Source organism: Lissotriton helveticus, chromosome 7 (genome assembly GCF_964261635.1).
Source record: "Lissotriton helveticus chromosome 7, aLisHel1.1, whole genome shotgun sequence".
NCBI lineage: Eukaryota > Metazoa > Chordata > Amphibia > Caudata > Salamandridae > Lissotriton > Lissotriton helveticus.
In genome coordinates, this window is record NC_136068.1 from 41,664,080 (window position 1) to 41,689,023 (window position 24,944).

The 24,944-nt window shown below is 42.1% G+C and overlaps 1 protein-coding gene across 1 annotated transcript in view; it reads left to right on the forward strand.

Moving 5' to 3' along the window:
• LOC144767979 (sodium/potassium-transporting ATPase subunit alpha-3) overlaps positions 1–20,051 on the forward strand; it is a 77,560-nt gene extending 57,509 nt beyond the window's left edge. The window contains exons 8-10 of the mRNA XM_078651343.1: positions 4,537–4,638; positions 5,683–5,774; positions 16,843–20,051. Of these exons, the coding sequence (XP_078507469.1) occupies positions 4,537–4,638; positions 5,683–5,774; positions 16,843–16,871 (223 nt within the window). The 3' untranslated portion in view covers positions 16,872–20,051. The remainder of the gene's footprint in view (positions 1–4,536; positions 4,639–5,682; positions 5,775–16,842) is intronic.
• Positions 20,052–24,944: the final 4,893 nt, after the last annotated feature.

Here is a 24,944-nt window from a genome sequence, read left to right on the forward strand (position 1 = left end):
CAGATGACCATTGCAGTATGGAAATGGGTGGAAAGGTTAATGAAATGGGACAAGAAGTTGTCGCTAGAGATGCCCCAGTGGGTAGGAACATGCCTAAATGAATTCAGAGAGTTGAAGGGCTTTGGGCAGTGGGACATGATTGGCATTTCTTAACGTGGAACTCTCTTCAAGGAGGGTAGGTACAATACTCCTCTTTAGCTCCCTACATCGGGAATATCATCTATGCAATACCCAATATTTTAAATACCTACAACTGCAACATGCCTAGCAGGCAGAAAGGATAGTAGTAGATGACCTTCAGGAGGGTCCACCACTAGAGGGGAGACTCCTCCAAGGGGAGTTAGCTGAAAAGGCAATATTCATGGACATACAAGACTGTGAAGTAGTGTGGCTCACTGGTTAGAGGCGGCAGACCCGAGAGCAGAGGACGGCCCGGGACCAGGGTTCGATTCCCGGCGCGGCAGGTTTCTGGACCAGGGTCAGCGGACTCGATAATTCTCTCGCCTCGGTGCCCACTCTGATCAGCGTTCACACTCGGCAACTCTGGGCATTAGCTTGCCTCATCTTCACTAACGGCCCCACCAGACCGCCGGGGATGCCTGGTCTCACCCTGGAGATACCCATTAAGGGACCATCTCTCAGGGAAGCCAGGAAGGGTTTCGCAGCGGTCGAAGCGCCTTGGGACCCTACGGGTAAGTAGTGCGCTATATAAATGCCTATACATACATACATACATACACTGTCCTTAATAACATCCCAGACACCCTGAGAAACTGAAAGCAACATGGGAAGGTGAAGTGAGTGAACTAGACACCATGGACTGGGAGGCGGCCCTAATGCACCCAAGAGAGGTAGCAATTAAGTCCAGCCTACCACTTATTCAATTTTTTTTTATTTATTTATTTTTATTTTATTTTATTTAATTTAATTTTTTAATTTTTATTTAATGTAATTTTTTTATTTAATTTTTAATGTAATTTTTTTTTATTTTTTATTTTTAATTTAATATTTTAAATTATAAAAATATTAAATTAAAAATTAAAAAAAAAAACATATTTAATTTAAAGTCCTCCACAGAGTGTATTATGCAGGACCCACCTCCATTGATTTGGTAGGGCTGCAATACTCAACCGCCTGAAATATGGAGACGAGGTAGGGACATTTATACGCCTCAAATGGTCCTGCATAGAGATTGGCTCATACTGGAACACTAGAGTGGAGGAAGTAAATAAGATACTAGGTGTCAACCTGCCAATGGACCCTAAATGTGTGCTCTTCGGGATACCGACAGAGGTAGTAGACATGCCCAGGAGTAAACTCCTCTTTAGCAACCTTGGTATGGTGGTAGCAAAAGGAGATATAGCCAGTCACTGAGGAGCCCCTGAGCCGCCTACCCCCAGAGAATGAAAATTGGAAATATAGCTCTACATGGCTGATGAGAAGGTTACATATAAGACAAGAGGGTGCCCCAAGTTCTGTAGAGTAAGGGGTTTCTGGCTCAAACATTACAATATAGATATGAGTTGAGAAGAGCCCTCCACCACACAATGTCCCTGCAGGATACAACCGTAGACCGAGAAGCTTTAGGTCCACAGGGGAACCGCCATGGGTAAAATGCTGCTACTATACTGTAACTTTGTAATACTATAGGCTTGTATGCTCTGCCCCACATAGCTTTGTTGATGGACCAACGTACTGTTTTGTAACATTCTTTGTTCAACAGAAAACTAAATAAAAAAAAAATTTTAAGTTGGAAAAAACAGAGTTAGAGCCAAATGTTGGTCTTCGAACCATATTATCTTTTCAAATGTCAGTGGGGAAAACATCTCTCAATTTACATCACAAAAGTAAAGCTAATTAAGCACTAAAACAATTAACTTTTAGGCCATCACACATGGAACAGGGTTTAAATCAGCAGACCGTGGCCATCCAAAAGTTAAAATATCAAACATCCAGAATTTAAAAAAAAACATTAAAACAACAGTGGGAACAAGGATAAAAGATGGATTATTTATCCCACAGAATAGAGAATGTTTATTAAAAAAAGTGGTGTGGCTCACTGGTTAGAGGTGGCAGACCCGGAAGCAGAGGATGGCCCGGGACCAGGGTTCAATTCCCGACGCGGCAGGGTCGTGGACCAGGGTCAGCGGACTCGATAATTCTCGCTTCGGTGCCTACTCTAACCAGGGATCACACTCGGCAACTCTGGGCATTAGCTTGCCTCATCTCCACAACGGCCCCCCACATACACAGGGGATGCCTGGTTTCACCTTGGAGATACCCAGCAGGGATCATCTCACAGGGAAAACCAGGACGGGTTCCCCAGTGGTCTACAGCGCTGGGACGTCCCCATTGCTGGGGTAGCCATGCGCTTTACAAGACAACATAACATAACATACAAGCGGTCTAAGTGCTACTTAAAGTCTAAAAGAAAGTTGGGGTAGGGGAAGCGAGTCGGGTTGTAAATGACGGCTGCAGGATGTTTTTATGCATGCAACCTTTTTAACGACCCACATTAAGCATCTTAATAATTGATAATTTACAGAACAATATTTTTATGCTCAGCTTTTTGAGAAGCCATCAGGTGAAGCAGTTAAAAGAAGTATTGTTATTTGAAATCAAGAGGCGTGGTGTGCCATTTGTTATCAATGCTCCCAGTTTTCAGTTTTTACTGCTTTTACAGAGAAATACAGACGGAAAACAATGTGTTTCCTGTCTGTATTTATTTTTAAAATTGGAAAAATACTGAAAATTGTTCTTCTGTGAGTGGTTGTCCATGCTGTCCTTCATGAATTTCAGGCGATAGGCAGCACGGAAAATTAAAAGACAGTTACATGTTACCATATATTTGTATATTATGCGTATTTTTACCTGTGGGTGTAGTGTTTTATATTTGGCTGCTTAATTTTCTAAAATCTGACAGGCACCAAAGTATAAGTGCATGTTTATCTGTTAAATAAATGTGGAAATATACTATTTCATGACTCCATTTATTGACTCCATTTATTCTAAAAAGAACAAAATAAATAAGGATAAATATCAATAATATGGCCCAAAAAAATGGCTAAATACATATTAAGGGCCATATGTATCAAGCTAATTAGCATTCGCAAAGGCCGAAATTCTGCGAATTTCGGCCTTTGCGAATGCTAATTAGATAAATGGTATGTATCAAACATGTTTGATGCAAAATAAGGAATTGCAAAATTTGCTATTCCTTATTTTGCGATTGCACTTAAGCCCCCACATGCATCAAGCATTTTTGGAGTCGCAAACGGTGCGATTCCTTAAAATCGGCCGTTTGCGATTCCAAAAGTGCTTTTTGGGATGCATGAAGCAATTTTAGAATTCGTAGCATTTTTGCGAGTTCTAAAATTGCGGTTGCTTTTAAGAAGTCGCAGATGTGCGATTTCTTAAAAGCAATGCATCATTAATTTTAAAAGTGCAAAATCGCAATTAGGGTGTCAAATTTACCGAGTGGTTGAACCACTCGGTAAATTTGGAAAAAGTGTTTTAAATGGAGAAAATGTTTTTTTTTCAACATTCATGTTTCACACACACATGTCCTTAGGAAACATGATGCGAAAAATACATTTCAGGGGTGCATGGGGGGGTCCTTTGGACCCCCCCCCTGCACCCATGAAATTTTCAAAGTGCCACTCGCAATTTGCTACTGCCTTCCCATTGACTCCTATGGGCCTTTTGGCCCATAGGAATCAATGGGAATTGCGAAAATGTACTTAAGAATTCGGTATTTATTTGGGATTCGGTAAAAATTGCGATTTTTACCGAATCACAAATGAATACCGAAAATAATGATGCATAGCATTTTGCACTTCTTAATTTGCGATTCCTTATTTTTCGCAAATTAAGAAGTGCAAAATGTCACAATGATGCATGTGGGGGCAGGAATCGCAAATTAAATGCAATGTATCAAACAAAAAATATTCAAAAATTGCCATTAAGGATTCGCAAATTACCACCAACTTCTAGTTGGTGGTAAATTGCGAATTCTTTTCAAAAAGCTTTTTTACAAAAAAACAAAGGTGCCATATGACGCCCATACATGCCCTTAGGGCATGTATGGGCGCCATATGCCCCCAAATGTCTTTTTCAGGGGTGCAGCAGGGTGTTCTTGAGACACCCCTGCACCCTTGAAAAAATTCCTAATTTGCAAATTGCACTTTCATTCCTATGGGCCTCCTGGCCCATGGAAATGAATGGGTAATTTGCGATTAGCAATTTGCTAATCGCAAATTAGGAATGCTAAGGAATCGCTATTGAAAAGGGATTTTGTACATACATACCGTTTTGCATTTCCTAAATAGCGATTCCTTAAAATTCACTATTTAGGAAATGCAAAATAGTTTGATGATACATATGGCCCTAAATGTAAACAATAAAATTAAAAAAATACCATAAAACCGGAATCCGTATTCGTAATACAGCATTTTAATGGGCTCACTGTCACAGTATGCTTTGAACATGTTGCTTGTCCCTTTCTCACTCGGCCCCTCGCTTTTCTTGTCCACTCAGAAATAGGATATTGATCTTCGGCCTCTTTGAGGAGACGGCCCTTGCAGCCTTCCTGTCATACTGCCCTGGCATGGACGTGGCCCTCCGCATGTACCCTCTCAAGTGAGTAAGAAGGCGATGACTTGCAATATTCACCATTGGCCCTGCTTCGATTCAGGATAGGCACCACCTCCCTTTGCCCATCTGGCCCTGCCTTGACTCAGGATGGGCACCACTTCCCTTTGTCCATCTGGCACTGCTTCAACTCAGGATGGGCAGCACTTCCCTTTACCCATCCGGCCCTGCTACGACTCAGGATGGGCACCACTACCCTTTGCCCATCTGGCCCTTTCAACTCAGGATGGGCAGCACTTCCCTTTTCCCATCTGGCCCTGCTTCGACTCAGGCTCGGCACCACTTCCCTTTGCCCATCTGGCCCTGCTTTGACTCAGGATGGCATCCCTTCCCTTTGCCCATCTGGCCCTGCTTCGACTCAGGATGGGCACCACTTCCCATTGCCCATCTGGCCCGGCTTCGACTCAGGATGGGCACCCCTTCCCTTTGCCCATCTGGCCCTGCTTCGACTCAGGATGGGCACCACTTCCCATTGCCCATCTGGCCCTGCTTCGACTCAGGATGGGCACCACTTCCCATTGCCCATCTGGCCCGGCTTCGACTCAGGATGGGCACCACTTCCCTTTGCCCATCTGGCCCTGCTTCGACTCAGGATGGGAACCACTTCTTTTTGCCCATCTATCTGGCCCTGCTTTGACTCAGGATGGGCACCACTTCCCATTGCCCATCTGGCCCGGCTTCGACTCAGGATGGGCACCACTTCCCTTTGCCCATCTGGCCCTGCTTCGACTCAGGATGGGAACCACTTCTTTTTGCCCATCTATCTGGCCCTGCTTTGACTCAGGATGGGCACCACTTCTTTTTGCCCAACTATCTGGCCATTGTATAATCGATTTTGGTCCAGAGACCTCCTTGTAGTCATATGGGTTCCTGTTTGCTCTCAGCCATCAGTGGGCTGAGGATTGCCTCACTGGAGTCTGTCTGAGCTAAAGCCACCCTCTGAAGCACCTCACTATCACTGTTCAGCTAGAAGGTAATGAGTAAAGAATGTTTACAACATCCAATGTCTTGTTCTTCTCTCTTTTTGTGCAGACCCAGTTGGTGGTTTTGTGCCTTTCCTTACAGTTTCCTCATCTTCATGTATGACGAGATCCGCAAACTCATTCTGCGAAGACACCCTGGAGGTAAGTCACAAAGAGGGTGTGGTCAGACGCAAAACACACTGTGCACTGTGGGTCCCACTAATCAGTGACCCCATTCTAAAACTGAATTAACACCCCACTCTTCAACGATATAAACATCCCCCTGCCCACACATTATCCTCAATTCTCTGACAACATTTAACCCCTTCACTGCAGCGGCTATTCCGCCGCAGTGCTAAGGGGGCGGGGCGGAAATGCGGCGGGCGCATGCTGGTGACGGAACCGCTCCGTCACCAGCGTCGGTTGACCTATGCTGATGACGGAGGGGTTCCGTCATGGCCCGCCCCGCTCAATAGAACGCTCAGCGCAGGCGCGGAATTCGCGCCGCGCATGAGCAGCGATGAGCGGCGAGCGGGTCATGATGGAACCGCTCCGTCATCAGCACAGCGCACCCGCAGCTGATGACGGAGCGGTTCCGTCATCAGCATGCAAAGGGTTAATAACCTCCTGCACTCTCCGGCTTTTCTTTGAAAGCACCTCATCCCAACAACACTACGGACAGGGTCACATGAAGGCATGGACAGTTCCCCTCAGTATTCTAAACAGACCATTTCGCTACGCAACAGACGCCCCGAGGCAAAGAGGATCTTCCCAGACAGCACTTCAACCAGAAACAGTTTTGTATTCAGCATTCTGCTGGACTCACTGCATATTTACATCAGTGAGAATCAGGGACGGGTTAGATCTTAGCGGACGGGTTAATTTGTCACAACAGTGACAGATAACCCATAGGATATAATGGGATTTATATTTCGGCAGACGGGATGTTGTCACCCTTGTGATGGAGAAACCCATCTGCCAAGATCTAAATCAAGCCCTCAGTCTTCCTAAAAGACACCCGTCAATTTCTGGACACACCAAGCTCGGTGTTCCAGACAGAACCCCCTCTGTATCTCTGTGTCATTTAACCTTGAGGTGATGATGTACACCAATGCACCCTTATGTTGGAAACACAAGGCATACAGACAAAAATAGCATTCCCTCAGGTGTAAAGCCTCAAGACCATGGAAGAGTGACACCACTGGGACAACAGTTGTTGGTCTTGTACTTAGCATTTTACCGAATTGAAAACTCACTGACAAAAACACAGGATCTCTTGAACATCTTTCAGTCTTTACGGTGTTTGTGAATTTGTGATCTTGAAGATACCTGAATAGAGGACCTATATTTACAGATTAATTAACCAATTATTCTCTGACACGAGTTAGCTATCATGGGATCTTGTAAATATATATGTTTATTAAGTTTACATAGAAATTCTTTATAGGGCGAAGCACCTATTCTTGTCCACAGTGGAGCAGGTCAATACATTCTTCTTAGTGACAGAGTTGGTGACTAATCCATTCTCTAAAAGTCCACAAAACACACCAAATCCATCCTCATCCAATGATCAAATATTTTATTTGAAAAATTGTTTTTATTTGATGCCAGCACAGACAATGTGTTTTATTCTCAACTGGAATTTCATCAGGGCTGTAAAATAATGTATTATTACATGAACTTTATATTTAAAAAAACGAATTCACAGAAGATATATTATTATAAACATGACAGTATCTGTTTCATTATAATATATCATATAATATTCTTCCTCATATTAATCAGTGGATCTGCAAATCATAAACAATAAAATCATGTTTACTTTGTTTTGCATGATAGAGGTTTATACATAATTACCCCTGTCCCCTTGTGGGAAGCTATACAGACTTTTCTGTAATCATTATGTACAAATGAGCACTTGTAAAGCCAGACAGTCATGATTAAAATTATTACATTTAATCATGATGATAACTTTTGCTAGCAGTGTAGTCCTACATTATTTTTGTCTGTTTCCTAAAATGTACACTTGTCTTACTCGTATTAATCTCATCTAATGAAGAGTGAATCTTATTTTGATTAAAATGTATAAAATTAGATATAATAATATGTTAAATAGGACTGTAATCCTTATATAAAACATGTTTCCACCAAACCTCTCATCAAGAATTTATCAGGCGTGTAGTCCTCTGCTTGAATATATTAATATTATCGAAATACATCCCTTGTTGCTACAAAATGTGAAGGAAAATGGCCTGTTAATATAGCTTCCTTAAAGAACTAGTAGACACTTGCTTTGGACAATACCTTTTGTAGACTATAGTTCATTTATCCCAATCAATCTGCCATTAGGATCGAAATGTCAGTTCCTGTTGACAATCATATGTAAACAGGCCTAATGTAAGGATCCATATGCTAATTTACGACACCAGCCGTACTCTGCATAATGTTCCCATATCAGTTTGAGTTCTAAAATATCCAAATATATCTAGTACAAAGATAATCTGAGTCAACATAGCTATTGTAGCAACTAATTCCCCATACATCATATTGGTTTATCCAAATATTGTAGTTCAATGTATAATATAACGCACAATTTTATCTTGTAAATCGCACAGGTGAATATCAAAATCAAAGCCGAATATTGTAAGTTATTTTGTAAACGAATCGAGCCTTACATGATCATCAAGCATTTGCCCGTATACAATGATTACGGAATTACCTACACCTCAGACATCAGAGACCAGGTATTACAATGCTGAAACTCTTCATAGCCTAAGGCCCCCTGCCACGAACTGCTCTCGGCACCTCTACGCAGCCGAAAACATTCCACAAACATGCCCTAAATGTAAATTAATTCTTAAACCTAAGCCCACAGCTGCACTAACCCTTGACTACCATATGCTCTTGATAAACTGCAGATCCCTGCCTAAACACAGGACAGAAATCGCCCTTTTACTAGAAGAACTCACTCCGGATATTGTATTCCTAACGGAAACATGGCTCACTACAGATTCCGATCCTGCCCTAGTTAGTGCTCTCCCCCCTGGCTTCCAAATGACTCGGCAGGACCGGCCTGACGGGAGAGGTGGAGGCCTAGCAATTATCCATAAAGAACAGTTTCAGTGTCGGGTTGTCCCCGAAACCATCCCCAACTGTGAGAGCCTCCCGTTCAGTATCGACCTCTCACCAAATAACTGTTTCTCCGGAACTCTTATCTATCGTCCCCCAGGTCCCCTTAAGCAATTCCACCTCCGTCTTCCTCAGATTGTCGCAGAACGCGTTAGCACCACGTCCAGCTTCACTTTGCTAGGTGATCTTAACCTGCACTTTGATTCTGCATTAGATCAGGTAGTCACCACACTGGCAGATGACCTAGCTGCGTTACAACTTACCCAATACGTTACAACCCCTACCCATGTTAAGGGTCACTTATTGGACCCAGTATTTAGCAACTGTGCTTACTTTACAGTTGACGCGCCAATCCCGCTTCCGTGGACAGATCACTTCCTTGTGCCTTTCACATGGACCACGTTTAAGCCTCTGCAGACTGGACCCACCACAAAACTTACCCGAGCTTGGTCCCGCCTTTCAGTTGACGACTGGGCTTCCAAGCTCGCCACCAACCAACCCCTTTACAATGAGTATCCTGGCCTAGCCAATCAGGCCTATGCTGACTGGATCACGCAAACACTCGAAAACATCCTCCCCAAAAATAAAATTACGCTAAAACGCGCCCATAAAACGGCTCCCTGGTATACGGAGGCTCTCAGGGACAAGAAACGCCAATGTAGAAAAAACGAAAGACGTTGGCGTGTAGACTACTCACCAGAAAGCAAAATTTGTTATCGAGAGTCAATCAGAGAATACAAAACTGAAATCAAAACTGCCCAGACCACTTATTTCTCTAACAAAATCCTCCTTGCTAAATCAAAACCCAAAGAAATATTCCACATTGTAAAAAAACTAACCAAACCCCCTCCTAGCTTGCACGATACAAAATCTATAACCCACTGCAACGATATTGCTGAGTTTTTTCATCAAAAGTTAATAATATCTACTCTACCTTTCCCCCCAGCAATATCACCTCTCTTGCCCAGTCCAACGCAGCTCTAACTACCCTCTCCCCTCAGCCACAACCTACTCTGGATCACTTCCCTCCTGTGGATCTTGCCACTCTAGAAACCATAGCTCGGAAAGTAAAAACCGGCTCACCTGACGATCCAGCCCCACCAGATATCTTAATGTCAGCATCCCAAATTACACTCCCAATCATCAGGGATGTACTCAATGCATCGATAACCTCCAGCACAGTTCCTTCAGCCTGGAAACGAGCCATGGTCTGCTCACTATTAAAAAAGCCTAATTTAGACCCATTGGACTTCAGCAATTATCGGCCCATCTCCCTGCTCCCGTGGGTGAGCAAAATCTTAGAAAAATATATTAACCACCATCTGGTAAATTTCTTAGAAGACTCCCAATTGTTGGATGTCACCCAGACGGGCTTCAGACCCAAACACGGGACCGAGACTGCCCTCCTCATGGTCACGGAGGAATCCAGAAAAATCCTGGATCAGGGGGGATCGGTGGCAGTGATCCTCCTTGATCTCAGTGCAGCCTTCGACACGGTCAGCCATGACACCTTGCTGCACCGTATGTCCAGCGTTGGAATTAAGAACAAAGCCTGGCTCTGGTTTAAATCCTTCCTGGAGGACAGATCCTTCCGAGTCTTTGACGGTGAGGTGGTGTCCACCAGCAGACCACTGAGGTGTGGAGTCCCTCAAGGCTCCTCTTTAAGTCCTGCCCTTTTCAACATCTATATGAGGCCACTGGCCGATGTCGTCCGCCGTTTTGGGATCAAGATCATCTCTTACGCGGATGACACACAGTTGGTGGTCTCACTGGCGCAGGTAGATAACCCACCTGCGTCAGGCGGACTTAGAGACTGCCTAAAAGAAGTAAAAAGCTGGATGTCCCTATCATCCCTCAAACTGAATGGGGACAAAACGGAGCTGATGCTTCTGGGCCCCGCCGACCCCCTTCTCCTCAACTCCCTGTGGCCCGCTGATCTAGGCCCCCCTCCAGCACCTAAGAACAACATCAAGAGCCTTGGGGTATGGCTGGACAGCTCCCTTTCATTTAAGACCCAAGCCACAAAACTTTCTGCAACCTGTTTTGGCCTCCTTAAAATGCTTAAGAAAATCCTGCCTCTCCTCCCTATGGAAGCCAAGCAGGTAGCAATACAGGGTTTAATACAGTCCCGCCTGGATTTCAACAATGTGTTATACCTGGGTGCCCCAGACTACACCCTACGCAGACTCCAGACAGTGCAGAACTGTGCGGCCCGTCTATTGCTCGAACTCCCTCGCAGACAATCAGTGAGGTCCGGTCTGGTCAACCTTCATTGGCTGCCAGTACGCCAAAGAATTCATTTCAAAGCCATGTGCATTGATCATCAGGCCTTTTGGGACAAGGGTCCCATGATCACCTGGGATCTGGTCACTCATTATGTACCCACCAGAAACCTCCGGTCTAGCCAGACCTTCTTAGCTACTCCCCTCAGAATAAAAAAGACCAGGTTGGGCGGTAGGACGTTCGCCTATAATGCAGCCAAGACCTGGAATGCTCTCCCCCTCCATCTTAGAGCCAACTCCAACCACTCTTCATTCCGAAAGCAACTCAAAACTTTCCTCTTCGATCTTCCCTACTAATTCCCAGTCAGCCACTCCATGAGGCCCCCCCTATTATCTTCTAGCGCTTGGACGCCCCTGGGCAACAATTCGTGCTCTACAAATGCACATCCATTTCCATTTCCATTTCCAATTTGTGAAGCTTCAAGTGTGCAGTGTATTGTACCGTGCATCCTTCTAACGGGCAGCTGCACTGCATGTGAGACAAACTTGGCCAGGGTACAGCCTGCCGTATTAAATTTGTTAATCCTAATCCCTGATGAAAGACTAGCACATTGCAGTAACCGCATATAATATTTGTGGCAACAGCCCAACACTAGGCTTTTAGCTCATTCTTTCCATCCATCTCTTGAATACCATGAAAACGTATGCCAAATGAGGCCGCCATCTTGAAATGTCTGTTATGTAATGTACAGTAAATCCAGCTAGCATGACCCATGTTAGAATAAACTAAATAAACTATACTATACTAGCCTGTGCAGCATATCGAACCACGCAACCTTCGAGTCAACAAACGTACTGCGCGTGAAGCAAACAGGAGACAGTGTCTTACTGACAATGTCTTACTAAAGGCGACTTCATATTATCATAATTAAAGAGCCTTAATCACCCGAATATCATAGAAAACCGGGAAGGAACACTACATTCATACGTTCATATGTGACCTCACCACATAACATCCTACCTACTAATTAAGTATTTGCCTTTTTGTAACCATAACCACATTCTGTAAGAGTTTGCTAACCGTTGTTATATTAACGGTGTTTGTATAAAGGGCCCCCTCATCCCCTAAGGGAGATCCCAGCACTATAAAGAACAAAACAATGAAAGCCAATCATTTGGCAGAGAGAAAAAAGAAAAATTAACCAAAAATGGAAGGAGAAAAATGAGAACTAACCCCTTCCCATATCTTCAGAAACAACTTCTCCTTTCCTCATACTTGTGCACGCCCAAATTGTAGTGGCGACAAAGCAGGCGGAAATCTCCTGTTGGTGTTGAAGGCAGTGTATTTTTTGGAGAAAGGAGTTGTGGCAGCCGAAAGCCAGACACCACCATCCAACTAACTCCAGATTAAAATTCAGCACTCCAACGTAGAATAATCATTCAGCCATTCTAAACGTCAACGCTAGAGTTACCATGACACCAGTCATGGTCAATGGTTGAACACACACCCAACCCTATGCAATGCACCAGATTTACTTCAGGGACCCTTCTTATACAAGGAGAGGCTCTGAAATACAAAAACAAAAAAACTAAAAGCAGAAGAGCTCCAGATGAGCTCAACCTATGATGAAGCATGCCACCCAGTATGGGTGAAGGGTTGTACCCTTTTAAAGAAAATTTGCACTTATGACAAACTAAGGAATGTAATGCAAATGTAACTATGCGCTGCTAAAACAATAGTTGTATATATGTGATATGTCTACCTCGAAAATGTATCAGCTGCTGGTCCTAATCCCTTCATATATATTGCTTACGCACTGCCATTATGTCTTCATGCTTACCCCAATATATTCTGCTTTTATGCGCTGTTAAAATAATATTTATATCTATATGCTTCGTCTACCTCGAGAATGTATCCATCCATGAGACTGGCTCTATGCATACTTACTTTTTCCAAGTGTAACCCTGTGCAAATATAACTGTGCTGCTAAAACATTATTTATATATATATATATATATATATATATATATATATATATATATATATGTGTGTGTGTCTGTGTGTGTGTGTGTATATATATATATATATATATATATATATATATATATATATATATATATATATATGTGCTGTTTCTACCTCAAAAATATATCATCTACAGATCAAAGAGCTTCATACATTTAGTTTACATACTGCCATGGTGTCTTTAAGCCTGCCTCAATCTCCACAGCTGCTATGCGCTGCTGAAACAATACCTATATTCATATGCTGTTTCTACCTCCAAATGTACCAGCTACTGACACTATTTCCTTCATATGTTTCATTCACGTTCTGCCATTTTTGCCTCTAATTCTACCTCAGTTTGTAAACCACATAATTACTGCTATAAAATATTGTGAAGCTCTCTGATGCCTTCGGGTCAAGTTCACACTATATAAAACTCAACAAAAAAATTAAATAAATGACCATTGTGTGAGTCCAAAAATAATAATTTGATCATTAAAACAGCCGGGGATAATGTTTATCTCCAGTTTATGAAACAGCCTAGCATTCTTTAGATGTTAAATTATGCAAATCTCTGGGAGTCGGAGAATTTGCGATAATGAGGCGTTTTTTTAATAGTCTGTATTTTTAACAAATTACAGACCTTTCTCATGTTACATAAATAAATGCAATACTGCAATGTAGTGCAATGAGGTGTTCAGGTCACACAAGAAAGAAGTGGAGCAGACTTTTTGCCATCTCTTGCATTTTCTCTCACTCTCTCTTTCTGTGTGTATCTATTTCTCTCATTCTCCATCTGTCTTTATACTCAAGTCCTACCGTTCCCAGACCACCTCAGTCACCAAGGGGGTTCCACAGGGCTCTTGCTTGAGCCCCACGCTGTTTAATATCTATGTTACCCCTTTGGCTGGGCTGCTGAGGAAATTAGGCTTCGTTCCCATCTCATACGCCGATGACACGCAACTCCTCCTTACCTTTGACAAATCGAACCCACATATACAGTACATCTTCTCGGAAGGGATGAAAGGCATCGCACAGTGGATGAGGGATAACTTCCTCCAATTCAACACTGAAAAATCTGAGATAATGCTAGTCGGAGAAGCAAAATTGAGATGGTCCCCCAATTGGTGGCCTGGGGAATTAGGACCAGCCCGCCCCCTAAGCAGACAGTGAAAAACCTAGGAGTGCGAATTGACCAGGAACTAACGTTAGAGGAACATATAAACATCGCAGCCAGGACTTGCTTTCATACCCTTGGCATCCTACTAAGAGTGTTTCCTTTGCTACCATCAGTAACCCGTAAAACCTTATTCCAGGCACTAATCATCAGTCGCCTCGATTAATGCAATGCTCTGCGGATCTCTGCTAAGGAAAAATCCCTAAACAAACTCCAGATAGTACAAAACACTGCTGCCCGCCTATTGACCAACGCCTCATCTACAACACCCTCTGGTCCCCTTCTTCATAAACTTCACTGGCTCCCAATCAAAAAGAGAATTCAATTCAAAATCCGCTGTATGGTGTACAAATCATTCCATAACATGAGCCCTAGCAACCTAGCCCAAAAGTTGACCAGATATACCCCGGCCAGGCCTCTCAGATCCAGCCATCAATCACTTCTTTGTACTCCCCGTATCAAACTGGCACGTACGGGAGGCAAAGCTTTCTCCCATCTGGCCCCTCGGTACTGGAACCAACGCCCCATACAGATGCGCTAGTGCACAAATTTCTTGGCCTTCAGTAAACTTCTGAAAACTGAACTGTTCTAGCCTTCCTTGGTATGACCACAAGCAGTCTGAGCGCAGAAATACCCCGTACGGCGAGAAGACACATAAATATATAAAAAATAAAAAGTTTCCTTTATCTCTGTTCCTCCATCTCTTTCTTTTGTAACCTTTTCCTTTCTTTTCTCTCTCTCTCGCTCTCCCTCCTTCCAGCTTCCTCGTTCATTCTTTTTCCTGTCACACACTTTGCCTCTTATTTCTTCCCATCCCTCTCCCTTTCTCCTCCTCTTACAGTCTCCCGCTCTGTTGATTTTGCTGCCTTTCAGATTGCCTCTCCATTTTTCTGTTGTTTGTGTTCTGCCTCTATTTTCTTTCAAACTCTTTCTCAGATTCACTTTCTTGCGCTATTTCTATTTTCTCTTTCAATCTCTTTTTAGTGGTTAGGAGACTAGTAGTAACAGGACACACAAGAAATACTGTCATCTAACATAGGCAATAAAAGTTAAATACAAAAATAACTAGCATTCAAAGGGACATGGTTTTGAATCACAACCTACAATACAATAGAAAGTGGTTAAAATGTTAGCAAAAACTATTTGGATTTCCTTATAATACAAAATATTGTTACAGTATTTTTTTGGGCTGCCAAAAGTAAATATGTACTACACAGCAGGAACTTTTGATGTTTGGTTAAAGAAGACTGTGGATGATACTAATGGCCCTTTCCCAAGCTGGTTTACAATGTTGCATGTGCTTCTCTTGAGTCCATATTCACCATCTGTAAATCAGGTATTCTCTGAGTCAAGAGTGCGTATGATAAAGTGTTGGTTCTTGATGTAAGTAACAATTTGCTGGTGCCCCTCCTAAGTGCTATATTTGTAACACTTATGTTGTATTCATTCATAAAGCTTCTGCAATGCTTTTCACTCACTCTATACAGTAAGGCGTTGCGTTCGGTTCTTTCTCACTCAGGTAGAGGGACAAAGTACAGACTCAGTAGTTGTGAGCGAAATCCAAAATTTTCATTTACATTGTAGAAAACACATTTTAAAATTAAAAGATTTAAAACTAGAGTTACAACAAACTTACTCCCTGGTATTCAAACCTACAGAGAAGAGTGGGTCCATAGTTTTTACAACTATCCAATGGTATGTCTAAGAAAATATCAAATTGTTGCAAGGAAATAATTAGTTTAACTTCAGAATGTGAAATTTAATGAAGAACTATAGACCTATGCTATGTAGTCAACCCTTACAGTAACGTTCCAAATATGGAAGGTATGCAATCAATAGAATTGATGATAGCAGCATTTCTCCTTTGCCAATATACATCTTGAATTGAGCAATTTAATCTTGTGCCGTAACTACTTTAAATTCCAATGAACACTTACGTAAAAATGATGCAGTGATTGGCAGCAATATGGTGCTCAGATACAATAACATCTACATGCTTTTATACAAAAACACAACCACCAGGATGCACAATGGGAGAACAAGGTGCTGGGTCATTGACAGTGTGCTACAAATATGAACATAATCAAAGGGTGAACTGGATACCTTTGTTGAAAAGTTATCACAAATGCACAGTTCAATAAAGTTTGCTCTTCAGAAAGATAATCTAGGAGTACATTTTCTTGATCCAATGATTTACCTTCAATCCAAAACACTTCAAACAGGTCTGTAAACAACACTGACCGGTAGAAACGTGTTAATGGCCTTCAGTTTTTATCTGAAATCACTCATTCTGAATCTAACAAACAGCCAACTGCTGAGACTTATGCCATGATCACAGAGGAAGATATATTGGAGAAGACAACAAGAGGCGCTTGACAAATTCAGAAGTAGGGAAAGCAGAGTATATAAACCTCAGAAGCTAGGGGACCTATCAGGTGAATTTAATGGCACCGAGCTCTACAAACATTTATTCAGATTTCTCAAGGTTGACTTAAATCCTTTTGCCATATGATAGACAAGCTCCAAGTATAAGTAAGATACTAAAATATCCTTTTGCATGAAAAGAATTGCTTACATGATAATAGTTTGTCTTTTGTAGTAAATTGAATACACATGAGCTATACATATGGTTTTCATTTCATAAATCCGTAAGTCAAACTAAACAAAAGTTCTTCTTCTTTCTTTCACATCCCCCAGGTTGGGTAGAAAAAGAGTCTTACTATTAAACTGCGGTGCCAATCAAACAAAAATTCATCCAGTGAACAACCTTCATCCTTTCGCCTTTGAACCTGTGAAATACTCTCCTCCTCCAACCTCAGTAAAAAGAAAACTGTCCAGACTGGGGAAAGCGCCTCCAGCGTAACACAACAGGATCCAATGTGTCGCAGTACTAGAATCTATTGCTTGACCATCGCAAAGGAGGAAACAGCTGTACTGGTTCCTTTCTGTCCTCATGTCTTTTATTCTCTGTAAAATTATAAATATATATGTATATATAGACATATATATAGATATATAAATATAACAAAATGTATTTTTTATTTTAACTTCATCTGAGAAAAGGTGTTTTGCAGAAAAGTTGCATCTTGACTCAGCAGGGAGTTTACGTTTTGTCGTGATGTGTAAGGGTGAAGGTTTTTGGGGATAAAGGGGAAAGTCTTGTAATTATATATCCTAGATTCCTTTTACATTTTATTTTCCCTTTAGTGTATTTGTATCAATTTTGATGACTTTTGCTTTAATGTCCTCTTCCACCTTCACAAAAGCTTTTCAAGGCTTCCAGATGTGTGTAGGAGGCTGTTCTGTCTGTTTTTGTGAATGATGCATGTAGGGCTATATACACAGAAATAATCCTAGAATGGCAAAGCCATAGGGACAGATTGTGGGTTTGAAAGACAAAGCCATAAAGTAGTAAGAGAATTCATATAGCTCTCCTGTAATTGTAAGTCAACGTGGCGGCCATCTTGAAACCAAAGGCTTTCCATTTACTGTGACGCAGGCACCACCAAGGATTATAAATAGATAATTTTCCTTTTTATTATAAATAAGTCTGTCAATTTTGAATTACCAAGCATTTATAAAATTACTTTTTAATTGTAGAACACTTGCACTTTTTTACATTTATCTTAATTAATGAAAATTGTTTAGTCTTAAACTATTTGCTGCAACAATTTTTATTAAAAAATTATGGTCTTGCTGTGGGTGTCTGGCGAGGCTTCCCTTGCAGTTAGAGTGGACTTCAGTTCTAAAGATGGCTGACACGTTGATTTTGCGAACAAAAAAAACTCTTAAAGAGCATGAAATTCCAGTCTTTTTTAAAAAAAATGTATTGGATAGAGAATCTTTTAAGATGCCATGTAGTATTCCAGTGCTATGAGCTGAAAAACAATTACTCGAGGAAAACTTCTCTCAGCAATACGTATCCATAACAGCCACCTTGGAACAGGAGTCTTTCGATTTACTGTGAAAAGCCTTACCACTACGTAATCATTAGGGTGGTGACAAAATCAGTGTCTTAAAGTCAGTTACAATCAATATGTTCACATATAATTCGCATAGTCTGAAGTAGCCCTGGTTGTTCCTCCTATTTTTTAAATCCATGGAAATTGTTATTAGTGAGCCAGACAACAGCCCAAAAGCCTTTTGTCAAATGTAGGCAATAGTGCTTCAGTAAAGTAAGAAAATAAATTCACTCATGACCCACAGTACAGAAATCTAAAGTATGCCCTACTAATATGCTAAGTGGAAACTCAGCAAATAAAAAAAGACAAGAAACATTGCGTAAAGACACGGTCATGTTGTTTATCAATTTAGAAAAAAAGCTATTGGACCCTACAATTTCAAAAAATGGGAATATGGCCGGTGAAAACTAATGGGCGTATGGTTTCCAGTTCAGTGATAGGGAGAGAGCTTGTCAAACATAGTCTGCCTTCAATGTGTATGATCTATGTGGAGGAAGAATAAAAAAAACATTCCAGACTTGTTTTCTCTGCCTCTTGGCTCTGAAACATTCCATTATCTTTCTGGAACATGGGCTTGTTGTTTCCTATTTGGGCAGGGGGGCACTTAGACCTGTCAGTATGCAGTCTGAGAGGCGGAAGCATGTTTTTGAAAGACTGTTTGCCCATGGGCAGTACTTGGCAAGTTATGAATGCCAGTTAGCAGGGTGGGTGACTTTGGTAAGTGCCAATAGAAAATCCGGAAGGATGTACTCGGACTGCCAAACATTTTCATACATTCAGATTTATAATTCAAAATGTTTTCTCATCATATCAAGTCATCATTCCAATTTTTGGGAATCTAAAAGAGACAATGTTTTAATCCTACCATTAGAGTACCCTTAGAGCGTAGTAACATTTTCATAGGGTGGTGTGAACTTAGTTGCTCCTAGATATATGACGTTTTCGTCCTTGTTGCAAGAGATACATGTCTACGTGAGATTGGTTAAAGCACCTGGGATCAACCCGCTTAAGAATCTTAGCTCACTGGTGGGAAATTCTTTAATAATTAAATGTTGTGAGTATAATAAAACTGGCCAGTTTATCAAACCAGGACTAAATGTATAGGGCGACTTATAAGATACGCATCCCTTCCAATTCTACTGTCAATTTTTCAATGCCATCCAACAAACAACTTGTGTGTGCATTATGCTCTATATATATTGATCTTCAATAGGAAAGCCTTTCCATACCTATGATCGCAGTTGTAGGAGTTTACAGCACAACCCTTATAGCTTTCATATCAGAATATTCCATAATGGCTTTTATCACCATATGCCGGCCATTTCTATTAGGTCTAAAGCCATGTTCTGTTTATGTTCTATCATCTCAAATTAATAGGCTGCTTCTCTGACAGCATTTTTATACCTTCTGTGAAATAGGAAAAGCAGAACTGGAAGGTTGACAACACTCGAAATGAATATGAACCATAATAGTAAGGAGATGTAATATTTGGGGGCAAAGGGATCGGTGACCAACCATTCCAACTCAAGCCCTCCACTCCCATTCGGCACCAATGACCGAACAGACCGACTCTGAGCAGGGAGGCGCAGTGAGCTCTCACAGCAAAACATGAAATGAGGAAAACCATCAGGAAAAGAAAGTTAGATGACGTATCCAATACCAGCCTTCTTCCCATTTGATAGGGACCCCCACAGAAGATCCCAAGAGAGAATTGAGAACGGGCGAGTCTGGAAGAAAGCACAACCCACCACAACACCGCAAATATGAATTGATCTAAAATACACTTGGACTCCGTGCACTCCAAAACCTATGTAAAGCTTAACTCAACACTCCTCGCCGTTGTATGTCTATAGTGATGGTGTAGCACAAGCGTAGCCACTGAACATGAATATTCTGAGAAATAATAATCAAGGGGGCCGATTCACAGAACTAATCTGAGACAAAATCCTAAACGTACTACTTTTGGTACTCACAGAAGGCATTTAGTAGTAGTAAAGTTCGAATTTTTTCTTAAGACAGACTTAAGACAAAATTAGACCAGATTTAGGACAGACTTAAGACAGACTTAAGACAGACTTAAGACAGACTTAAGACAGACTTAAGACAGACTTAGGACAGACTAAGGCCAGACTTAAGACAGACTTAAGACAGACTTAAGACAAAATCCTAACTTTATTACTACTAAATGCCTTCTGTGAACACCAAAAGTAGTAAATTCAGGATTTTGTCTCAGATTAGTTCTGTGAATCGGGCCCGATATGTTTAAGCCTCGTAGGACGCTGGAGCATGCTTCGGAGTTCCCTTGGTGGCGGACATTTACGTGGTAGGGTATCAGGGGGTGGAGTACTTAATATTGTGCTACCATAGCACCGTAGCAAAAATATCAACAAATAAAACATCGAAAAGCTAAATATATATACATAATTAAAGGATCACTATTATTAACTCCACAGATCTAGACCTTGACTTTGGGTGGTCGCACGGAATTTAAAACTCAGTATTTTGACATACAACGCGATGCACCCGGCTAGCAATTCTTAACTCTTCTGTACAGACTCCTCAATGCTACGGTAGAGAATCAGAAAGTCCTGAGAGATCCAGTCATCTGGAAAAAGAGCAACGCCATATAGTACGCTCTACTCCGTCTTTCAATCAGAATATCACCTTTTGATGTACCAAAGGCAAAATGTCGTTTATGATATGCAAGCAATGCCTCGTGGGCAGAAACTTGAGGCCCGCGTGTATTTACAGTATTTCAGAGATCACAATATGTTGGCCTTGAAAGACTTCCCGCATGTGTTCTCTTGAAAGGTCGCTAGAGCTCACAGACCTTCTTTGCCCTAATGGTACTTTTTGAGGCTAGAATGGAGAGTGTGGTGGTATCTCGATTGTTGAAATGGAAAGAGAAATTGGGGCAAAGAGGAAAACCAACGTTACTAATCAAGTTGTCCAGCATGAAAAGACATGGCTTGTTAAGAAAGGATATTAAACTGCTGGTTCCAAGGAGAATCCTCCACAATGGAGGAAAGTCAACATTTCTCTTGAAATAACACTGATGGGCATCTTATAGCCTTAGCAGAAGAACCCGCAACTGGGAAACGGGGCGTGAGATCATGAGTGACGGTACATATGTACTGCGTATAGTTTCCAGTAAAATCCACCCTTGACCCCACCACACTGAATTGATCCTAGGGGGAAACAGCCTTTACAACGTGGGCAGAGACGTTTCCCCGCAAGCACCACCACACTTAACCACGCATATGCATGATTAAGACAGTGTATGGTCTAGATGTCCGGATGGGCAAGAACAGGAAGTGTCCGGACAGAAAGCTTGACGCGGACAGGTGAGGGGGGCTGGGGCCGGGTTTGAGGGGGTTGGAGGTAGTTTTAGGTGTGGGGTGTTTTTTGGGGGTCGGGTTGATTATAGGGCAGGGTTGTAGGGCCTCAGGGCAGGGGGGGCTTGGGTAGTTTCAGGTTGTTTGTAGGACAGGTACCAGAGCTTTAGGGCTCAGAGTGGGGGGGGGGTCGTGGTAGTTTTAGGTTTTAAGGCTGGGAGTAGTTTTTAGGGCTGGGGAAAAGTCTTGTATATTGGGCAGGGTTTTAGGGCTCAAGGCGCAGGGGCTGGGGTGTTATCTCTCCCACACATCCATTTACCAATCGTGCCTTTACAACAAAATTGACTGGGAAAGGCATGCGTTGTAAAGGAATGTGTTGTTCAGATGCATTAGTTGTTCGTAGTGGTTTGTAGAGGCACACATGGTTTAGCCATGCGGGCCTTTGTCATACAAATGATCCCAGGAGTAAGCATGGGACGAGAAACGTAAACTCTAAGAAAGAGAAGTGGACTCAGAGGTCTTGAGGGTGAGCCAGATGAATTTAGAAAGTGAGAGTGCAGGGATATCCTATGATCAAATACTCAAAGATTTACTATAGAAAAAGGATGGAATTATGAAAAATAATGGAGGCCATCCGGCTCCCCGGATATTTCTGGAAGAAGTGAAGAAGAACGAAAGTAAATCAGAGCTCCTCCTGTTTTACAGAAGTGAATCTTAGCCAGAGATTGGCCACGTGCCGTATTAGGGCGGGCAGCCCCAGTGTCTATAGTCACGCATGGGTGGTGTTACCATTCTCATGATCTACAGTTTCTTAGTCTTCCTTCTACTGGCCAATATTGCATTGATTCTATAGCTCTCCGCTACCTCGTCCCTCTCCAATTCATCCTTCCCTTATCTTCCTCCATCCATTTATTTTTCTTTCCAACCTTCTCACTTTTTTGCTAATCTCTTTACGCCAAATGTTCTCCAAGATCTGTGTCTCCTCATCCATATTATTTTCACGTCTACTCTCCTATGTACGGTCCATGTTGTTTTCTTGACTTTTACCTGACATTAATTCTAGACTCCTACTTGACTGTCAAAGGATACAGTCAGTTGGAGTTACTCTGCTTCCATCATGCTTACCTAGTTTCTATACCCGTTATGTTACCTGCATGTTGTGCTTTTGTTTAATTCTTAGTACGCAGGAAGGGATCAAACAGTAGTCCCCGCTGCTCCCCTTGAGCTCACTGAGGGGCTTATTTACAAGCCCTGTGGCTGCAGGAATGGCACTTTTTGTGACGGACTGGTGGCGCACAGGGCTTAGCCATATCTACAAGGCCACGCAAAGCCACCCTACATGGCTCTTCATGGCCTTGTAGATACAGAGTGAGGCAACGCAGAGCAAGTGGCTGCGTTGCCTCACACTATGATGGGGAGGCATGCCATGGGCATTACGGTGGGAATTCCCACGTAACAACCATGGCATTTGACACATTTCCAGATTTACAATATTCTGTAATACTTAAAATGCGTCAAAAGCCTATGCCTTCCCAGGGGAGGGGTAACGGGGAGAAATAACTTTATTTCTCCTCTTTTTTCAGCCGCACACATAGGAGAAAATCAACGTTTGTAAATGAGGCCCGGATTTTTTTACAGTCCCAATCTACCCTCTTTCAGATCCGGCATTTAAGTCAGACCTTCTAGCCAAAAATAAAGAAATGGTGATAACTCTAAGCAGCCGGAGAGGACAGTCTGCCCTTGTACCATGAGCTGTAATCCCTCACCACTCCATTCACCTGTCAGATGGGTAGACGAGGGTAACAAGGTAGCACTAAACCAATCTCCCTTACTCTGACTTCACTTCAGCCATTTTCTAGTAGTGTACAATAGCTTATTTTTAAATGTATTTATTGTTTATATTTTCAACATATTATAAGCATTTGGCACATCTGTACCAGTCTATGAAATAATTGTCTCAAGGACCGAAGAATAAGATTAGACAATCTTTAAATGAAGAACTGGAAGACACGAGGAGTTTAAGAACAATGCAAAGTGGGCGAGAAAGGATGAAGAATTTCAGTACCATTCTGCGAGAGTTGGAAATGCAAAGACAGCGAGGATTTCTGATCCAATTTTTTGTCACTGTTTTCTCAAATCCATTCTCCAGAAGCAAACCAGATTCCAGGCCATCCAATGCCATTTTCAACTACTGCCTAAAGGAGCTGACTTGTTACATGAAGAAAAAGAGCAGTATTCATGGAAGCGTATCACCTCTTGACAGGCGGGACGTGCTCGTGCTGCTCTTGATTAGACATGGCAGCCCTGGCATCAAGTTTCCAAACTGAAAACTAACAACAATGGCCCATTCAAAGCAAAAAAAAGAGCTCTTTAGTGGATGCTAGTCTTCAAGGGTCATTTGCCGAATAGTTTTACTTTTATTGTGTATGGTGGATTCTCTAGATCCTTTATAATGAAGTGACTGGTGAGTATATAACAGGATGGACAGGGGCTGCTTCTCGTACTCTTTGTAATTGCAGCTCATACATTGTGGTGACGTGATAGCATGTGGTATGACAATCACATGGTAATGGCACCAAGATGGACCCAAACTGACCAAACACAAAAATGACCCTTTTTTAAAGGGCCCTAATTCTTCACAGGCTCTTTTATTGATGGTAGCCTGAGCAATGACAACACAGTCGTGAAGGCGGGATCAGTAATGAAGTATCACAAAGAGCAACATCAACAGTTCAACATCAGGACCAGATTTAATTTATGACACCGTGTGTGGAAATAACTAGCAACTTTCATCCAAATTAAGTCTTTGTAGGGAGGATCTACTCTTGCATATATATCTACACAGAGGCAAACACAAAATGGCTGATATTAAAATGTATATCAGTCAGCGTGTACCTGTGTCAACCGAAATCTAGAGTGTGGCTTTACCACGGAGTGACACAGATGCATGTTTTATGCAAACACAACAGAGAGGCATCCTTTTAGAATACAGAGTTATTGGAGAGCTCCCTACAGAATCAGTGAAGCCTAACGGCGGTGATAACTCTTACCACCAAGTCCCCCCCCAGTAAGGAGTCAGGGGCACTGGATGGTGGTAAGAGAATGTGTGTGTGTGTTTGTGAGAATGTGTTTGTGAGAATGTGTTTGCCTGCGTCTCTGTTGGGGCAGAGAGAATATAGCGGGGGTCTCTCCCCATCTCTGCCTACAAGGGGAGGTGGACCCCCTGCTCTCTCCTTTTCCCCAGCGTGAAATACATTCCACTGTAACTCAACAATATGCTATTTTTAATGCAGACAAATCATGTGATTTGCTTTTTTTCTGTTTCCTTTTTTAATTTTGTGGTGCAATTTGACACCGCCCCTACTCTCAGCCTCTTGTTTGTATTACTCTGTCTTTGTCCTAATTTATTCTGAAGTCAGAAGAATGTCAAAGTGTGAAGTCAACAATTTAAATACAAGTAAATAAAAAAGAATGAAAAATGAATTATATTCTCTAGGTTGAT